Source organism: Rhinocladiella mackenziei, assembly GCF_000835555.1.
Source record: "Rhinocladiella mackenziei CBS 650.93 unplaced genomic scaffold supercont1.12, whole genome shotgun sequence".
In the NCBI taxonomy this organism is placed as follows: domain Eukaryota; kingdom Fungi; phylum Ascomycota; class Eurotiomycetes; order Chaetothyriales; family Herpotrichiellaceae; genus Rhinocladiella; species Rhinocladiella mackenziei.
The window spans coordinates 1-13654 of NW_013550593.1; the positions used below are offsets into that span (position 1 = coordinate 1).

Below are 13654 nucleotides of genomic sequence, written 5' to 3' on the forward strand. Positions count from 1 at the left end.
GCGGGGAAAAAAAAAGTAATAAAACGGGGTGCCGCACGTCGTCGGCCAGTTGACCCCGGGCGGGCGGCGGCAGATCGGCCCCGAGGGGACGTTTGCAGGAGGATCGGGAGAAATCGTACGGGCACAGGACACAGTGATCAACAACATCTACATATGGTCCATGGACTGGATCCAATCAGGGCGGTCTGGCTGACAAAGGGCGGCATTCTACCCATTCTTGGGTGGGCCCCGGATTGGATCCGATGGGGTCAGGCAATTAGAGCACGTGATCGGATTATAGATTTTCCGGGATACGGCGGCATCCCCTCCTGGATGGCCGTGGACTGGATCCGATGGGGCCAAGCCAAAGGATTTGGTTGGTTCCGGATTATAGATTTTCCGGGTCCCGAGGCGGCAAAAGACAAAGCTACGCCTTCGCCCCCCGCGGAATATCCTGTTCGCGGCCCCTAGTTCTGTGTACCTGGAGGAAGGCGGCACGTACACCAGAAAAGTGCTGTTCAATGTCGATGGATGGATACGCATTGTTGGAGATGGGTAGAGATGCCATCGGGGTCTTTGCGATAGCCATGAATTGTAGCGTAATAAATATCCCTGTTACTGCCAAAAGGAATCCACTGCCATCCGCCAATGAATCATACGATTCATGATCACATCAATACATCACCAAGTTTATGCACCAGTTGGACAACGCCGTTGCTCCTGACTGTCTTGTAAAATCGGGTCGTGAATCAGCAACACTTGTTCCCTTTTGCATCTGGTGTACCCGACGGAGTCATGTCAATCTTCACCCCACCAGTAGGTGCTTGTGCCGCATCTCCGTTGTCAAGAGCTTTGCTCGACACGATTCGATAGATTTCTGCCAGTAGACTTAGACTTCAGTCATCGTGAGTCTGCTGAAATACTCACCAGTGAGGATATTTTGGAATGCCAGTTCGACGTTGCTAGCATCGAGCGCGGATGTTTCGATGAATGACAAGTTGTTTTCACCTGCAAACATATGTGTGTGAGTTCCATGCTCTTGAAGATGTAAGCAGCGACGCACTCGCAAATTGTTTGGCCTCTTCTGTGGGAACAGCCCTCAGATGCCGCAAGTCGCTCTTGTTGCCGACCAGCATGATGACAATGTTGGCATCGGCATGATCTCGGAGTTCTTTCAGCCATCTCGTAACGTTGTCATATGTCTGATGCTTGCTAATGTCGTACACAAGGAGAGCACCCACGGCTCCTCGGTAGTAGGCAGATGTGATGGCTCGATATCTTTCTTGACCAGCAGTGTCCCAGATTTGCGCCTTGATCGTCTTCGTGTCAACCTGAATGGATCTCGTTGCGAACTCAACACCGATCGTGGATTTGGAGTCGAGGTTGAATTCGTTCCGGGTGAATCGACTCAACAAGTTGGATTTGCCGACGCCGGAGTCGCCGATGAGAACAACCTTGAACAGGAAGTCGTATTCGTCGTTGTTCGCCATCTTGAATGTTGTTTGTTGAGTTGTAGGAGAGGTGAGACTGATGGGGCTTTGAACGATGTTTTGTTCGCAGGCTCCGGGTTCTGGGACGTCTTGGCACACGTGATCGTCCAACCGCCGACGGGCTTTTTTCTATGGCTTTACGCCAACAGGTCTGAGAAAATTCCTGCGAGGGTTGGGGTGTACCCGGGAGTGCGTCCAAAGTCGAGCAACCAAGAAGTCAGTCCGAAGAAGAGCCCATTTTCTGAATTGGTGAAAACTATATTTCTACGGTTGCGAATGGGCACGCCACGGTTTCAGTTTAATGTCCTGTGTCTTAGGTAATAGCGCGAGTGACAACTGGCGAGATGTTACGCCAACGTGAGATCCCTTCTGTGTCTAAGGCAACCTCTCCCAGCTTCGTTCCCGAAACCAGGAAAGCTCGCGGTCGGCAACTCCACCGACCTCTTTTTTTTTCTTCCACATCGTTGTGTCTTCTGCTCGTTTGACAAGAACGGCATGGGGTTGCGGAGTATAGCGTCATAACCGGGTAGAATGCTTTTCGTAGCTCGAGCCATCAGAGACGTGGAAGATGTGACTATTTGAGGACTCAATGATACTTCCAGATCGGAGCGCCCGTTGTTCTGCTTCCGCCTGGTTCACCAGTGAAATTGGCATGTTGCAGAGCACAAGGGGAGAGATACTTTTGAGAATTTGTCGCGTGATACTTGTCAGAGCACTCAGCACTACGGCACAATGGGATCGTGACATATGCTGGGGTCCGTAGTATATGTAAGATCAGTTGAACTGAGCTCCGTCAGAATGCCGTTGCTTGCTATAATACCGGACGAACTTCCGGTTCAGAAAAAAAAAAAAAAATTGACGGCATCAGGTGGATGTGGTGCATGACACAACCTCGACTAAGGCCTCTTCGAAGCACATTGAAGCATAAGCACCAAGGACATTTGGGAAATCTTTAGATATCACAGGGTCTGCTGGTGTGGTCATGGCTGTCAATATAATCGTGCCGCGGAAACGATCTGATGACGCCGATGACGGCAAGGAAAGCGTCCTGAATAAAACTGTGTGTCGTGCTCTATGGACAGGTTAGCGAAACACATTCAATATGAAAACAGGGACCGATAGGGGAACTCAGGCATCAAGGACAATCCAACGCCTCATTCATTGTGATTGATTTGAAATTGGTAAGACTTCCACATCGGATCGTTATTTGAAGGCTACGAGCGCAGTCATTATTCAACTCCCAAGGCTCTTTCTCAATGCACTGTACTTGACACAACCGAAAGCCGGATTTCCACGTGAAGGTTCGAAATGAGTGTAGGTCAGGTCGCCGGTGAAGATCAGGTAGAAGCAGGGGTCGACTCTGATGTAGAAAACTTTCCAGCAGCGGGAATACTCAAAAGAGCAAACGGGTCAGATTAGTTGACTGCAAATCAGGAAACGTTATATCTCACTTCATTTGGGAGAGATTTGCTAAGTGGCCATCTTCATGGAAGTCAAGATCGCATCCACGACTTGGGCGCAGGTATGATTGTCCAATCACAAATATGACCTTGGATGAAAACTTTTCACTAAACCAAAAAAAAAAAAAAGAGTGCACTCTACATGTATCTGAGCAATTCCTGATGACTAGAATCAAGTCACGACTTTGCTTCCTGTAATGAGTTCTTGCCAGACCCTCCACTAGCTCATTGGAAGCAAAGTCTGCTGTGGTTTGCGCGACGATGAACACTACCCTGATCTAGGTACTCTCAGTTTCGCAACCTTCTGATGAGCCCCCTTTTCTTCCCAACAAAACAGCATAAATGCTCCTGCAAAGACGTCCCTTGATGACATAGCTAATCTTAGTGCAAATTCACTTTAATCTCTTTCGTGCCGGCCAGCAGAGCTGACAACGTTCCTGCTTTTCAAGGGTCCAAGTGTACCCCCTCATATCCACACCATGTTCCACTCACGGCAAGCCGAAGACAATGGTTGCAAGTAAGGCTTCACTTTCTGGAAACGAGGACGCGGAATATGAGGTGGAACGAATTCTCGCACAAGACATCGCTGATGGCCAAATTGTGTATCTTGTCAAATGGCTGGGTTATCCGGACGACCAGTGCACGTGGGAGCCTTCCGAAAGTTTTTCCAACCCTCAAACTCTCGCTGATTGGCAATGCCAACTAGCGTTGGGTGATGCTTTAGATGAGGAACAGGTTGCAGCGCTTCAAGATCGTATGAATGCATATGCCCGAGCCAAGGAAGAAGACGAAAAAGAGAAGAGCCGCCCACCGATGATCTTGAGAAACATTGGATTCCCCGGTCAACAAGGTCGGATATCCGAACGTTCTTTAGACCGAGGGAATCCGCCACGAGGGTCTTCCCCAATTCCCACACCATCTACAGCCAAGCGGCCAAGGTTATCGGAGGTTGCGATCGAAACACCTGGACATGTTCAAGTCAATGGTAAGCAGTACCTCTCAGACAAATCTGAGGCTCGAGAGTCTGCGCCTATGAAACCCGCGAGATCCACCGAACGTGGCGGCACGGGCGAATCTAATAGTGTTGATGCTCCCATGAGAGCGAAGAGATTCTCGGGAGCAAATGCGGCTGGGAGCTCAAGAAGCACACAAGATACCGTGGGACAGAGGTTCAAGAATCTCGGACACTGGAATAGTTTCACCAAATTTGCTCGACGGGAACCACCTCCAGATATGTCCCAGATCCAATTGGTGACAGACGAAGATTGGGCAGCTTCGGAAAAAAATCCCCATCCCTCGAAAGCTCGAGAGGGTTCCCCTAGACATGTCGGCGGTGATTCGTGGCATTTCGTGCCGGAGACGGAAAAAGACCCGACTCCTCATGACGATTTCCACACCATTAGACCGACAATGCCGAAGACCACTTCATACATACAGACGTCAGCTCTGTCAGTGGGTGGGAAAGAGTCCAATATCGGGCCATGCTTTAATGCACCCGGCATGGCCCGGCGAACCTCGGATCCTTCGCCATCCAGCATCTCGAAGTCCATAATAACAGCAAGAAATGGCCGTTCTTGGAATGTTGGAGATGTAGCCATCAACCTACGCTTCGGAGATCGCGTCGTTGGTGATGTGAAGATTCTCCATCTTCCAGGATGGCTTAGAACGAAGCTGATATCGCTGAAAGATCCGCTTACACGAACAATCAACATCCACTTTCGGGAACGAAATGCCATGAAATCCCACACATTCTCCACCTTTTCTCACAATGTAAGGTTCGTCCCGAAAGGAAGGAAGCTAATTACTGACAAGAGTAGTTGGACAAGAATCCCGTGGCACTCGGCGCCATTGAATCTTATGAGGATACATTGCAAGCCACTGACGGCCTGGCCGAACATTTGGAACGCCACAATCTTGGTGCAATATGGGTATATCCCGAGTTCAGCCGATTTAAAAATGTCCTTATTTTAATCATGTACTCTTGTCGAGCTCCTGGGTGGTGTCATCTCGGTCAAAGAGACGTCACCATGTTCACACCAAGGCTTCATGTGGCCGTTCGAAATACAATTCCGGAATACGGCAGAGATATTTTCCCACCCGTGGATAGCAGCCATTCTACACCACGCCACGTCGGTGGACATGCCCAAAGTTCGGTCGAAATACCTCTTCCGACCACCCCAACTCCGATCGGCCTGATCGACACTCCCAAGTCGCCAATACCCCCAAACCGTCTTACATCTCATGAATCTCCGGATCGAACGCCTTCGACATCAGGCATCTCACACAAGATATCACTTTCCAGCCATTTCGAAGAGTTTCTCACGATAACTGGTAAGAAGGAACGGAAGCCGCGATTCTATATCGCTTTCGCCGAGTCGCATCCATTCGAAGCCGAGGCCATTCAGAACAGATTGGAACGGCACGTCCATGGTCGCTACATCTATAAAAGCTCGGAAAAGGAGGCTTGGGATGCATGGGTAGCGGACACTGACAAACGAGAAGGTGTGATTCTGTTCCATGAGGATAATCCCGTCTACTGCGACCTGAAGGGTTTCTACAAATGCCTGTGGATGCCGAGCTTTGCCTTTTACAATTTGTCCTTCCCGCCGTTTGACCACGACCACTCTATTCAGATCCAACGACTGTTCCCCAGGGGAAACACTCTCTTGATCACCGAAAACTCGATGATCCATTCTTCCAAGGAGGCGTTGTTTGCGATGCAGTGGTTTGAGCAACTCTCAATTGGCAAAGTACAAAGTTGGAAACTCTGTCTTGTACCGAATGCTGCCGAATGGATATCACGTCAAATTATGAGGTCTAACGAAGACATCCAGAAGAGGTAGGGTTCTTTCTTGTTTTGAACCAGACTATCTGACTCAACTCACACGTCTCCAGATATCTTGGCATGCTTGAGGTGATGCACAGGCTGCGGGTACAATCAATGAAAGCTCGGATCAATGTGCTCTACTCTGGCGACCCTGATCGAATTGTCCGATGTGAGCTGCCGAACGAGGAGTGTGATTTTATTCTGTCACCACCTTCTTTCGAAAACAAGGATCCAGCGCTGGCGTCTGATGATGATGAAGCTGTGGAGGCACGCGATAGTGCTCTCCTTGAATACTACTGCGGCTGGGCCGCATCTAATGTCTCTCAATACAGAAAATTTATGGTTCTCGACGACAAATATACCAACAAAACGCAAAAGCACTCCTATCATATATGGTTCAGAGAACCAAATGCATTTGTCCGGGAAGAGAAGTCGAAAATTAGTATCGCATCGACGTGATCTTTACCATCGAGAATGCGGCATTGCTATTTGGGTGAGGGGAGCCGGGCGCTCGAGGCGTTTGTGCATTTGAAAGCATGCTTGTTTGAGGATGGCTAATCCTGAAGATATCATTTCGGTCATGTATGCGTACTCGAGTTCCTGCAAAGACTTTGACTGTGTACATTTCTCAAATCATTTTATCATCTTGGTGAATCTCTTCAATTTTTTTTTTTGGTTTCTTTTCCCCACCACTAGCAGGTATATGGAGATGATGCCATAGGTGCATGTCATCGTTTCTCCCACTTGATTACCTTCCTCATATCCGTTCATCTCAAACTCATCCCGGTATGGATCAGCCTCGTCTTCCCCGGTTCGGCCCAACAGAGATACTGCACAACCATGTTCCGCTCTGTTAAGTCTCTGGATGCTTTCAATGTTGCTCTTTCCCGGCAGGACAATCCCAGACAGAATGCCGGAACTGTTTCTTTTGTTTGTGGGGAGTGGCCCGGAGGAATGCATTCGATCCAGTTTTGCTTGAAGCGCGGCCAGAAAGCATTCCGCAGAGGAATCACACCCAGATTTGGCTTCATAAGCACGTCGGGGGTTATCAACCTTCCAACTGATATTGGGAGTTTCTTTCAATTAGAGATTTGTAATAATCACATAGAACCTCGGGCTTTGGGACAATTCGCCATTCCATCCTGGTCAGAAATTCCAGTTCCAAGAGCGCGAGTTCTTTCATGCTCACACCACCCACTCTCGCATAAGTTTTATTGGTCCAAAAGGAATCACTTAACCCTTTGCTCGCCACTGTGGCACTGGTAATTAAGAATCGATGGACGGTGAGACTGCTAATGGTGAAAGCGGGATAAAGAGCGCAGAGGCGGTCAATATAATAGACGACACTCAGCAGTATGGGAGGCGACAGCGTGGCGTGGGTGGTCAACCGCTGCAGGTAATCGAGGACAGAGATGCCTGGAGGAGCTCGTGAATGGAATCTTGTAAGCTGACCTTCCCGCAGGGGGATAGCATCATTGTATCTGATCAGCTCCATGAGCATGGACGATATCAATACCACCAAATCCCGCGTATTGCAATTTTCGTACAAGACGGGCATCAGGCGCACAGGCGGAGCATCAGGACGAGCCTTCTTCACCGGTGACTGATGTAATGATGCCTCCTCTTGCGATGCGACCCCATTTGTAGTTGGGACGGGTTCTTCGGGAGGCTCAACAGCCTGTCTCTTGGCCTGTATGGGAACGGGGATACTCTCTGCTTTTGCGACGTTGGCCGGCTCGGCGGAGCGAGATACGCTTGGTCGGCGCGTGGTGGATGAAGCAGGGTGGGCGGTCTTGGGGGTTGGATCTTCCCGTTCGGACAACTGAAGGCGCGCAATGGTGGACGTAGGTGTCTTGGTGCTCGAGTCAGGGGAGACCTTCTGGTCCGTTTGTGTTCCAGCATCCACCATTTTTACTCGGGTGGAAACCGGCGGGGGGTAGCGATCCAGAGATCTCGTGCTGGTATTCCTATGTGGGCGGCGAAATGAGATATCGGGGGAGAAATAGTATTTGCGAGCTGGTTCGTTCTGTTTCAAGGCTGGACTGGCAGTTTGCTTTGCAGGCCGATCATACTGAGAAAAGGTGCCACCGGTCGCAAATTTAGGGGACGGGCTTGTTGCTAGCATATTCAAGGAATCTCAACATCGAAAGTGGTGTTCGGCGATGCCAGCCGCTCGTCGAGAATGAATGATCAAGGGGAAAAAACCCCCAAAAATAACCAAAAAAGGGACCGGAAAAGCACTACTTTGCCCATGAAACTCCAAAGCGGTTCGGGCGCAAGATGCGCGGTAGGACGTTGAAAGATGCAGGAGCGACTGGAGGAAGGAGAAGAATTTGCGTCGGAGTACTTGGGAATAGTACCAATGGGAGGTTCTGTAGTGTACATCTGAACGAGGGCAGAGTTGTTGGTCTTCGATAAAGCATGATGGTCGTCAAGGTCCAAAGATTTCCGGTCCTGGATCCGATGGTTTCGCCGAACAGCTTTTGCAGGCGATCGACAACCCACGAGGTGCTGTTCTGGCCTCTGGTTGGCACCGTCACGTGGTGACTGCCGTTAGGGGCGGGGGTGGGTTGACCCAATCTGACGGGACCCTTTCCTGATTCGGGGAGGGTTTATTTTTTGGTCTGACAGAAAGGGGCTGCGGGGTGAAATCATCCCCTTACACCCTGGACATTCTCATAACTAAAGTAGCATCCTCACAGTAACGTATTTCGTGATGCCATATTGAAAATGTCGAAGCGGAGGCGACGCGACGAGGCCGAGGTGCGACCCTGCTCCAAAAGACCTCGTACAGGACCCCGACTCAATTTGCTGGATATCAGCGATGAGATTCTTCTCCGAGTCTTCTCTTTTCTTACTCCCAAAGACTTATTGCGCACGGAATGGTGAGTGGGTGTACATTTCTGCCTCAAAAGCTTGGTTGACTAACATCCTTCTGGCGTGTCCCACCGATTCCGTTCTCTCGCTACCGATCACGAAGTCTGGAAGGCGAAATACTACGACACTTGGATTAGGTCTCGTGCTCGTCGTATCCCATTAGGGCAAAGCCAGGAGGATTCGAAACAAATAGCCAAGACCACGAAATGGTTGGAATATAGCCAGAGACGGCGGGATGGTCCCTTGGTGGATTGGAAGCGTCAATTCAAGATCCGAAGCAATTGGGCAGCAGGCACAGCCAGACTTCATGAAGTCGAGGTGGCGCATCCACCCACACCGCCTGTTATCGCGAAGGTCCACAGAGGCATGATATTCACAGTCGATCGGTTTGCTGGGCTACGAGCCTGGTTGCCAAAAGACGGGACGAGAGCGCTCAAGGCTCAAGTGCGACTGAAATCCGCCGCCGAAGCGACCTGCATGACCGCCGAGACAACCGACGGACATACCAACATTCTTCTCGGTTTTAGCGATGGTGCTGTTTCAATGTACGTGCTGGATAATGAGGGTCATTTCCAGCATCGATACAGCCGACATTCGGCCGACGGGCCTCTTATGGCAGTGGCGCTCGCCATGCCGTACGCAATGACGATCTCCACGACGAAATTCGTAACGTTGTATTACCTGGATGAAAGGAAAACCGCCGAACAGCCTTCGTTAAATATATCATCCATCGTACAATTACGGTCGGATGCGTCCTTCTCGCCCTTTTCATTGGCTCTTCGGAGAGCACCAAGCAGAGTTATCGCCACGGTTGCGTATGCGTTCAACCGAATCCATTCTGGTTGGTGCATGGGCATCCAGGAAATTCGATTGACCACGAATGGAACCTTGCTGGACACCAGACTGACGTCGACACTCGAAACTCCGTTCGATGCGCGACATCAGGGCCGCGATAATTGGGACCTGTCGACCCGGTCCACGAGCTCATTACCTTTCCCGTTGCACCCTCAACTGATGGGCCCACCAACATCACTTTCATATGAGCACCCATTTCTGATTAGTACATTGCCAGATAACACCATCATGTCGTTTTTGGTCACGTCGAATGAGAGCAAACTCGAGATCAGCTCCGGAAAGCGCCTCTGGGGCCACACCTCGGCGGTCTCGGGTGCAGAAGTCAACAATCGTGGCAAGGCAGTGTCGATCAGCTTTCGAGGAAACGAAGTCCGAGTGTGGGAGTTGGAGAACGTCATGGTGACCACGAATCAACCGAGAACAAGTACTGAAATCAAAGCAGTGGATGCTCTATCTGGCGTTGTTGCAGCGCTGGCGCGACGAGGCTCTGGATTGGGCCTTGCGTTGCATGACATGAAACGAGAACTTGGACTCACTCGAAGATGGGTCGGTTTTGATGAAGAACAAGTGGTGGTCCTGGGTGAAAGAGATCAGAAACAGATCATGACTTTGTACGACTTTACCTAGACAGTCGAACGAATGGGGAAATTTAGGATACCAGATTCTCGAATCGCTGCGTCCTCTCTGTATACGTCCAATCAACTTGTCGAGGAAGAAGGATATCCATGTGCTTCATCAGGGCGCAGTCGTGAGCAGTCCAATAGGATTAATGAAAACATGGACATGTCCGACACCAAAGTTGGACTGGAGCAGTGGTGTCTCTTTGCACTCTCTCTCGTCCCGTCTTCGCCAGGAAAAAAAAAAAAGTTGATAAGTGACGTGAACTTCTGTGTTCTGCACTTTTTTTCCCCCCCCCCCCCGGGCTTTCACATTCGCGTCTGTTCTCAATCGCCCTCGCCTTCATCATCTCTTCTCTCAACCAGCAAAATTTTGCTTGAGATTCTCCCCCGTCCACGGTAGACTCTATCATATTCACTCCTATTTTGATCTCTGAACGGTTTCGGATCCTCAAGGTCTCATTTCTGCCCAGCTTCAGCACCATAGAGTTTGTTGATTATCATTCCTCCTCCCATCTTCTGTCAGGTCAACTTCACCATGGATCGAGGCTGCTACAACTGCGGTGACCCTTCTCACCAGGTACTCGCGGCCGCTACTATTACTCTTACATCCCCTTACTCTACTTCAGGCTCGTGATTGTCCGAAGAAAGGAACTCCAACCTGGTAAGGCTTCAGCTCATGTTGACAACTACCCATGATGAGCACAACTGACTTTTCCTCTAGCTACAATTGTGGAGGTATGTGTTCAACGCGATGCAATCACCTTCTCTCCCACTAATTGCCTCCAAAGCCGAAGGTCACGTCAGTCGAGAATGCTCTGCTGCTCCCAAGCCCAAGTCATGCTACAAATGTCTGTTCAACCTTGAAAGGAATGCCGCGAAGCGCCCATTAATTCAATACAGGCGGCAATGAAGGACATCTTGCTCGTGACTGCCTGCAGTCCGTTGCCATTGGTGGTCCAGGAGGTGGCTGGGGTACAGGCGGAAATACATACGGTGGCGGCTCGTCTCGAGAATGTTATCGTTGCGGTGGACAAGGTCACATTGCACGGTGAGGGAGGCGAAAAGAAAAAGAAGAAAAGCAGAGACATAGAATCTTGACCAGAAACCCGCTAATTCACTTTAGTGACTGTACTTCTGGTGGTCAAGGCGGCTTCGGGGGTGGTTTCAACCGTGGTGGTGGCGGTCAAACCTGCTATGTAAGTCTGCCTTTCCATAATTCTGTCTCGGAGCTAATAAACATGCCACAGTCCTGCGGTGGCATTGGTCATATGTCACGGTATTGCATGAAGGATTTCCCTGGCCACTCTTGCCCAGCTAATGATGAGCCAGGGACTGCACACAGGGCCGATCTCAAAAATGCTACGTAAGTTCCCTACCGCCCGACGCCTGCGGATAGCTAACTGTGGAGGTACAGAATTGTGGCGAACAAGGTCACTTGTCTCGAGATTGTCCTTCCGAACCAAGCTCCGAGCGCATCTGCTACAAATGTGAGATCAAACTCCTCCCATTCCCTATTGGCGAAAGAGACTCTGACCACAGCTGCAGGCAAGCAACCAGGACATTTGCAGTCTGCTTGCCCCAATTAGGTGACTCGAAAAGGAGCCTAGACGAATCCTGAATAATTTTTTCCCCTCCCCCCTTTTCCTCATCCAATTCACACAGCCCCCCCCCCCCCAAAAAAGGAAAAATATGGTCCCGTGGACGCTCGATGAAGAGAATTTACCCTCGAACATCATGATGACATGATACCGTATGCATTCGAGCCAATTACGACAATTTCCAATTTCCAAGAACCAGTGACACAAATATTCTGGGCACTATATGTGATTGGTGAAAGAGAATCTTCTCGACGTCAAACGAATATGGGAGAGATTTCAAGGGCCATTGCAATGCACGAAGGAAAGTGGAGACTTGTGCAGGAATCTTTGTCAGGTGCGGTCAAAAGAATTCACCGAGGGCGACCAATGTACTTGCTCAAAAGCATCATTTGTTCCCCGTGGCCTGAGAACGACACTGAATGTGGAGGATGCTGATGAAGACTTTTGCAAGCCTCGCGCTGCTGCAACAATCTAAGAACCCCAAACGGAGAAAACTTCAACATTGAGGTAGGGTTTGGAAACAGATGGTCTGGGTTGAGTTATTGCTAAATGGAAGTACCTTAACTGATGCTTCTAGACATCGCCGTCGTTCAACTTTCTTTTTCTCTTCTGCTGCGACGAACCCCAAGCTCGCACAGGGATAACCCAGGATCAGCTCAATGCAAGCCCCAAACACTGGTAGTTTTTCTGCCACTACCTTGCGCACACCATTACAAGGTATGTTACTACCGACGAAAACGCAGTTCATTGCGCGTGTGCATTGATGTCACCCCACTCTGATCCCTGAGTTGCAAAGTCACGCTGAAGAATGGCTCTAATCAGTACCCTATTCCACAGTATCCTTACACTTTGTGATACCAACTGGAAAGAGGGCAACGAAGGGGATTCAGCGCACAGAGCTTGTAGATTCGACCAATACTGTCATTGCAATTTTTGATATGCCCATACATGGCGAGTTTTCCAAGAAGTCAGTGTTCTGACCGAAGGATTATTCGACATGTTGACAAAAGAAAAGATCACTTGGTTTCCACCCCCATCTTTGGTTGCCCTCCCACACTCCATCAGAGCCCAGATAGCATCGATTGCACTCAACACTTATTCAAGCCATTGTCGAATAGGCAAAGGATTGTGACAATCCTAATCGACAAGCCGTTTACAAAGTCAATGCCACGAGTCAAGGTATCCCCATCTTCCAGAACAATTTGGACAACTGTATCAACTCGAACCTCGATCCGGGTTCAATGTGCCCCACAGTTGCAATCTCTATCTGTTGTCCCCATATTGCTCCTGCAAATCCTCTTGACGTGCTACTCTGACCTGGTATTACCGTGGGGTATCGTAGATGGCCCAAGCCGATTCCCAAAACTGGGCGAGATCCCTGAAGGCTTCCATTCAAGAGGTGAGGGCACAGTGTGGGTTGTGAACGTGGTCAAGGATTCGCCGCTCACAATCCAACTGCCGTTCGAAGCGTGGGAGTGATAATCTAGCATCAATCACATGGTTGTTCGTGCCGCGGGGATGAATATCCCTGCGCTTCCAAGCCACGGCTTCTTCGTCGGGGTTCAGTGGTGCTCGGCTTGGATAGTCACGAAGGATACTTCGTAGTTTTTGAGCAAAGGGTGACGGCAGCAAGGCGATGTTGGGTTATTCGCACTCCTTCATGGAATCAGGCTGGGGGTCTTTGGATGGAGCGGAGACATCTCAAGAAGACTGTTTCTTTGTTGCCAATCGAACGTTGGCTCTTGAGGCGGGAAACTCGTCACCTCGGAGCAGACGTATAGCGGCAAAATACGGAGGGAGATCACAGGTGCTGCGAGAGCAAAACGAACGAAGGCCCTAATTGATCAACTTTGAGATTCCTCCTAGTCGACCAAGTTAGAAAGTCGATCGCGCCAATATTTAGTCGTCGCTCTCACATCCGATTACCTGGTCCATCTGCCACACCCCG

General features: G+C 49.9%; 5 protein-coding genes across 5 annotated transcripts; 3 read left to right on the forward strand and 2 right to left on the reverse strand.

The window, feature by feature from the left end:
- Nucleotides 1-728: 728 nt before the first annotated feature.
- Nucleotides 729-1469, reverse strand: Z518_11167 (uncharacterized protein; the record flags this gene model as incomplete). Its single annotated transcript, XM_013411111.1, has 3 exons — nucleotides 729-856; nucleotides 907-987; nucleotides 1043-1469. The coding sequence occupies 3 exons, from the start codon at nucleotides 1467-1469 to the stop codon at nucleotides 729-731; spliced, it is 636 nt and encodes a 211-aa protein (XP_013266565.1).
- Nucleotides 1470-3436: 1967 nt separating this feature from the next.
- Nucleotides 3437-6215, forward strand: Z518_11168 (uncharacterized protein; the record flags this gene model as incomplete). Its single annotated transcript, XM_013411112.1, has 3 exons — nucleotides 3437-4699; nucleotides 4747-5768; nucleotides 5825-6215. 3 exons carry the CDS (start codon nucleotides 3437-3439, stop codon nucleotides 6213-6215), a joined length of 2676 nt encoding a protein of 891 aa, XP_013266566.1.
- A 589-nt stretch (nucleotides 6216-6804) lies between these two features.
- Nucleotides 6805-7881, reverse strand: Z518_11169 (uncharacterized protein; the record flags this gene model as incomplete). Its single annotated transcript, XM_013411113.1, has 1 exon — nucleotides 6805-7881. One exon carries the CDS (start codon nucleotides 7879-7881, stop codon nucleotides 6805-6807), a length of 1077 nt encoding a protein of 358 aa, XP_013266567.1.
- A 605-nt stretch (nucleotides 7882-8486) lies between these two features.
- Z518_11170 (uncharacterized protein) lies at nucleotides 8487-10115 on the forward strand (the record flags this gene model as incomplete). Its single annotated transcript, XM_013411114.1, has 2 exons — nucleotides 8487-8641; nucleotides 8771-10115. 2 exons carry the CDS (start codon nucleotides 8487-8489, stop codon nucleotides 10113-10115), a joined length of 1500 nt encoding a protein of 499 aa, XP_013266568.1.
- Nucleotides 10116-10643: 528 nt separating this feature from the next.
- On the forward strand, nucleotides 10644-11694 carry Z518_11171 (uncharacterized protein; the record flags this gene model as incomplete). The annotated part of the gene is made up of 9 exons (XM_013411115.1): nucleotides 10644-10685; nucleotides 10735-10769; nucleotides 10830-10843; nucleotides 10897-10907; nucleotides 11009-11156; nucleotides 11232-11304; nucleotides 11356-11384; nucleotides 11438-11471; nucleotides 11523-11694. The coding sequence occupies 9 exons, from the start codon at nucleotides 10644-10646 to the stop codon at nucleotides 11692-11694; spliced, it is 558 nt and encodes a 185-aa protein (XP_013266569.1).
- Between the last annotated feature and the right edge of the window lie 1960 nt (nucleotides 11695-13654).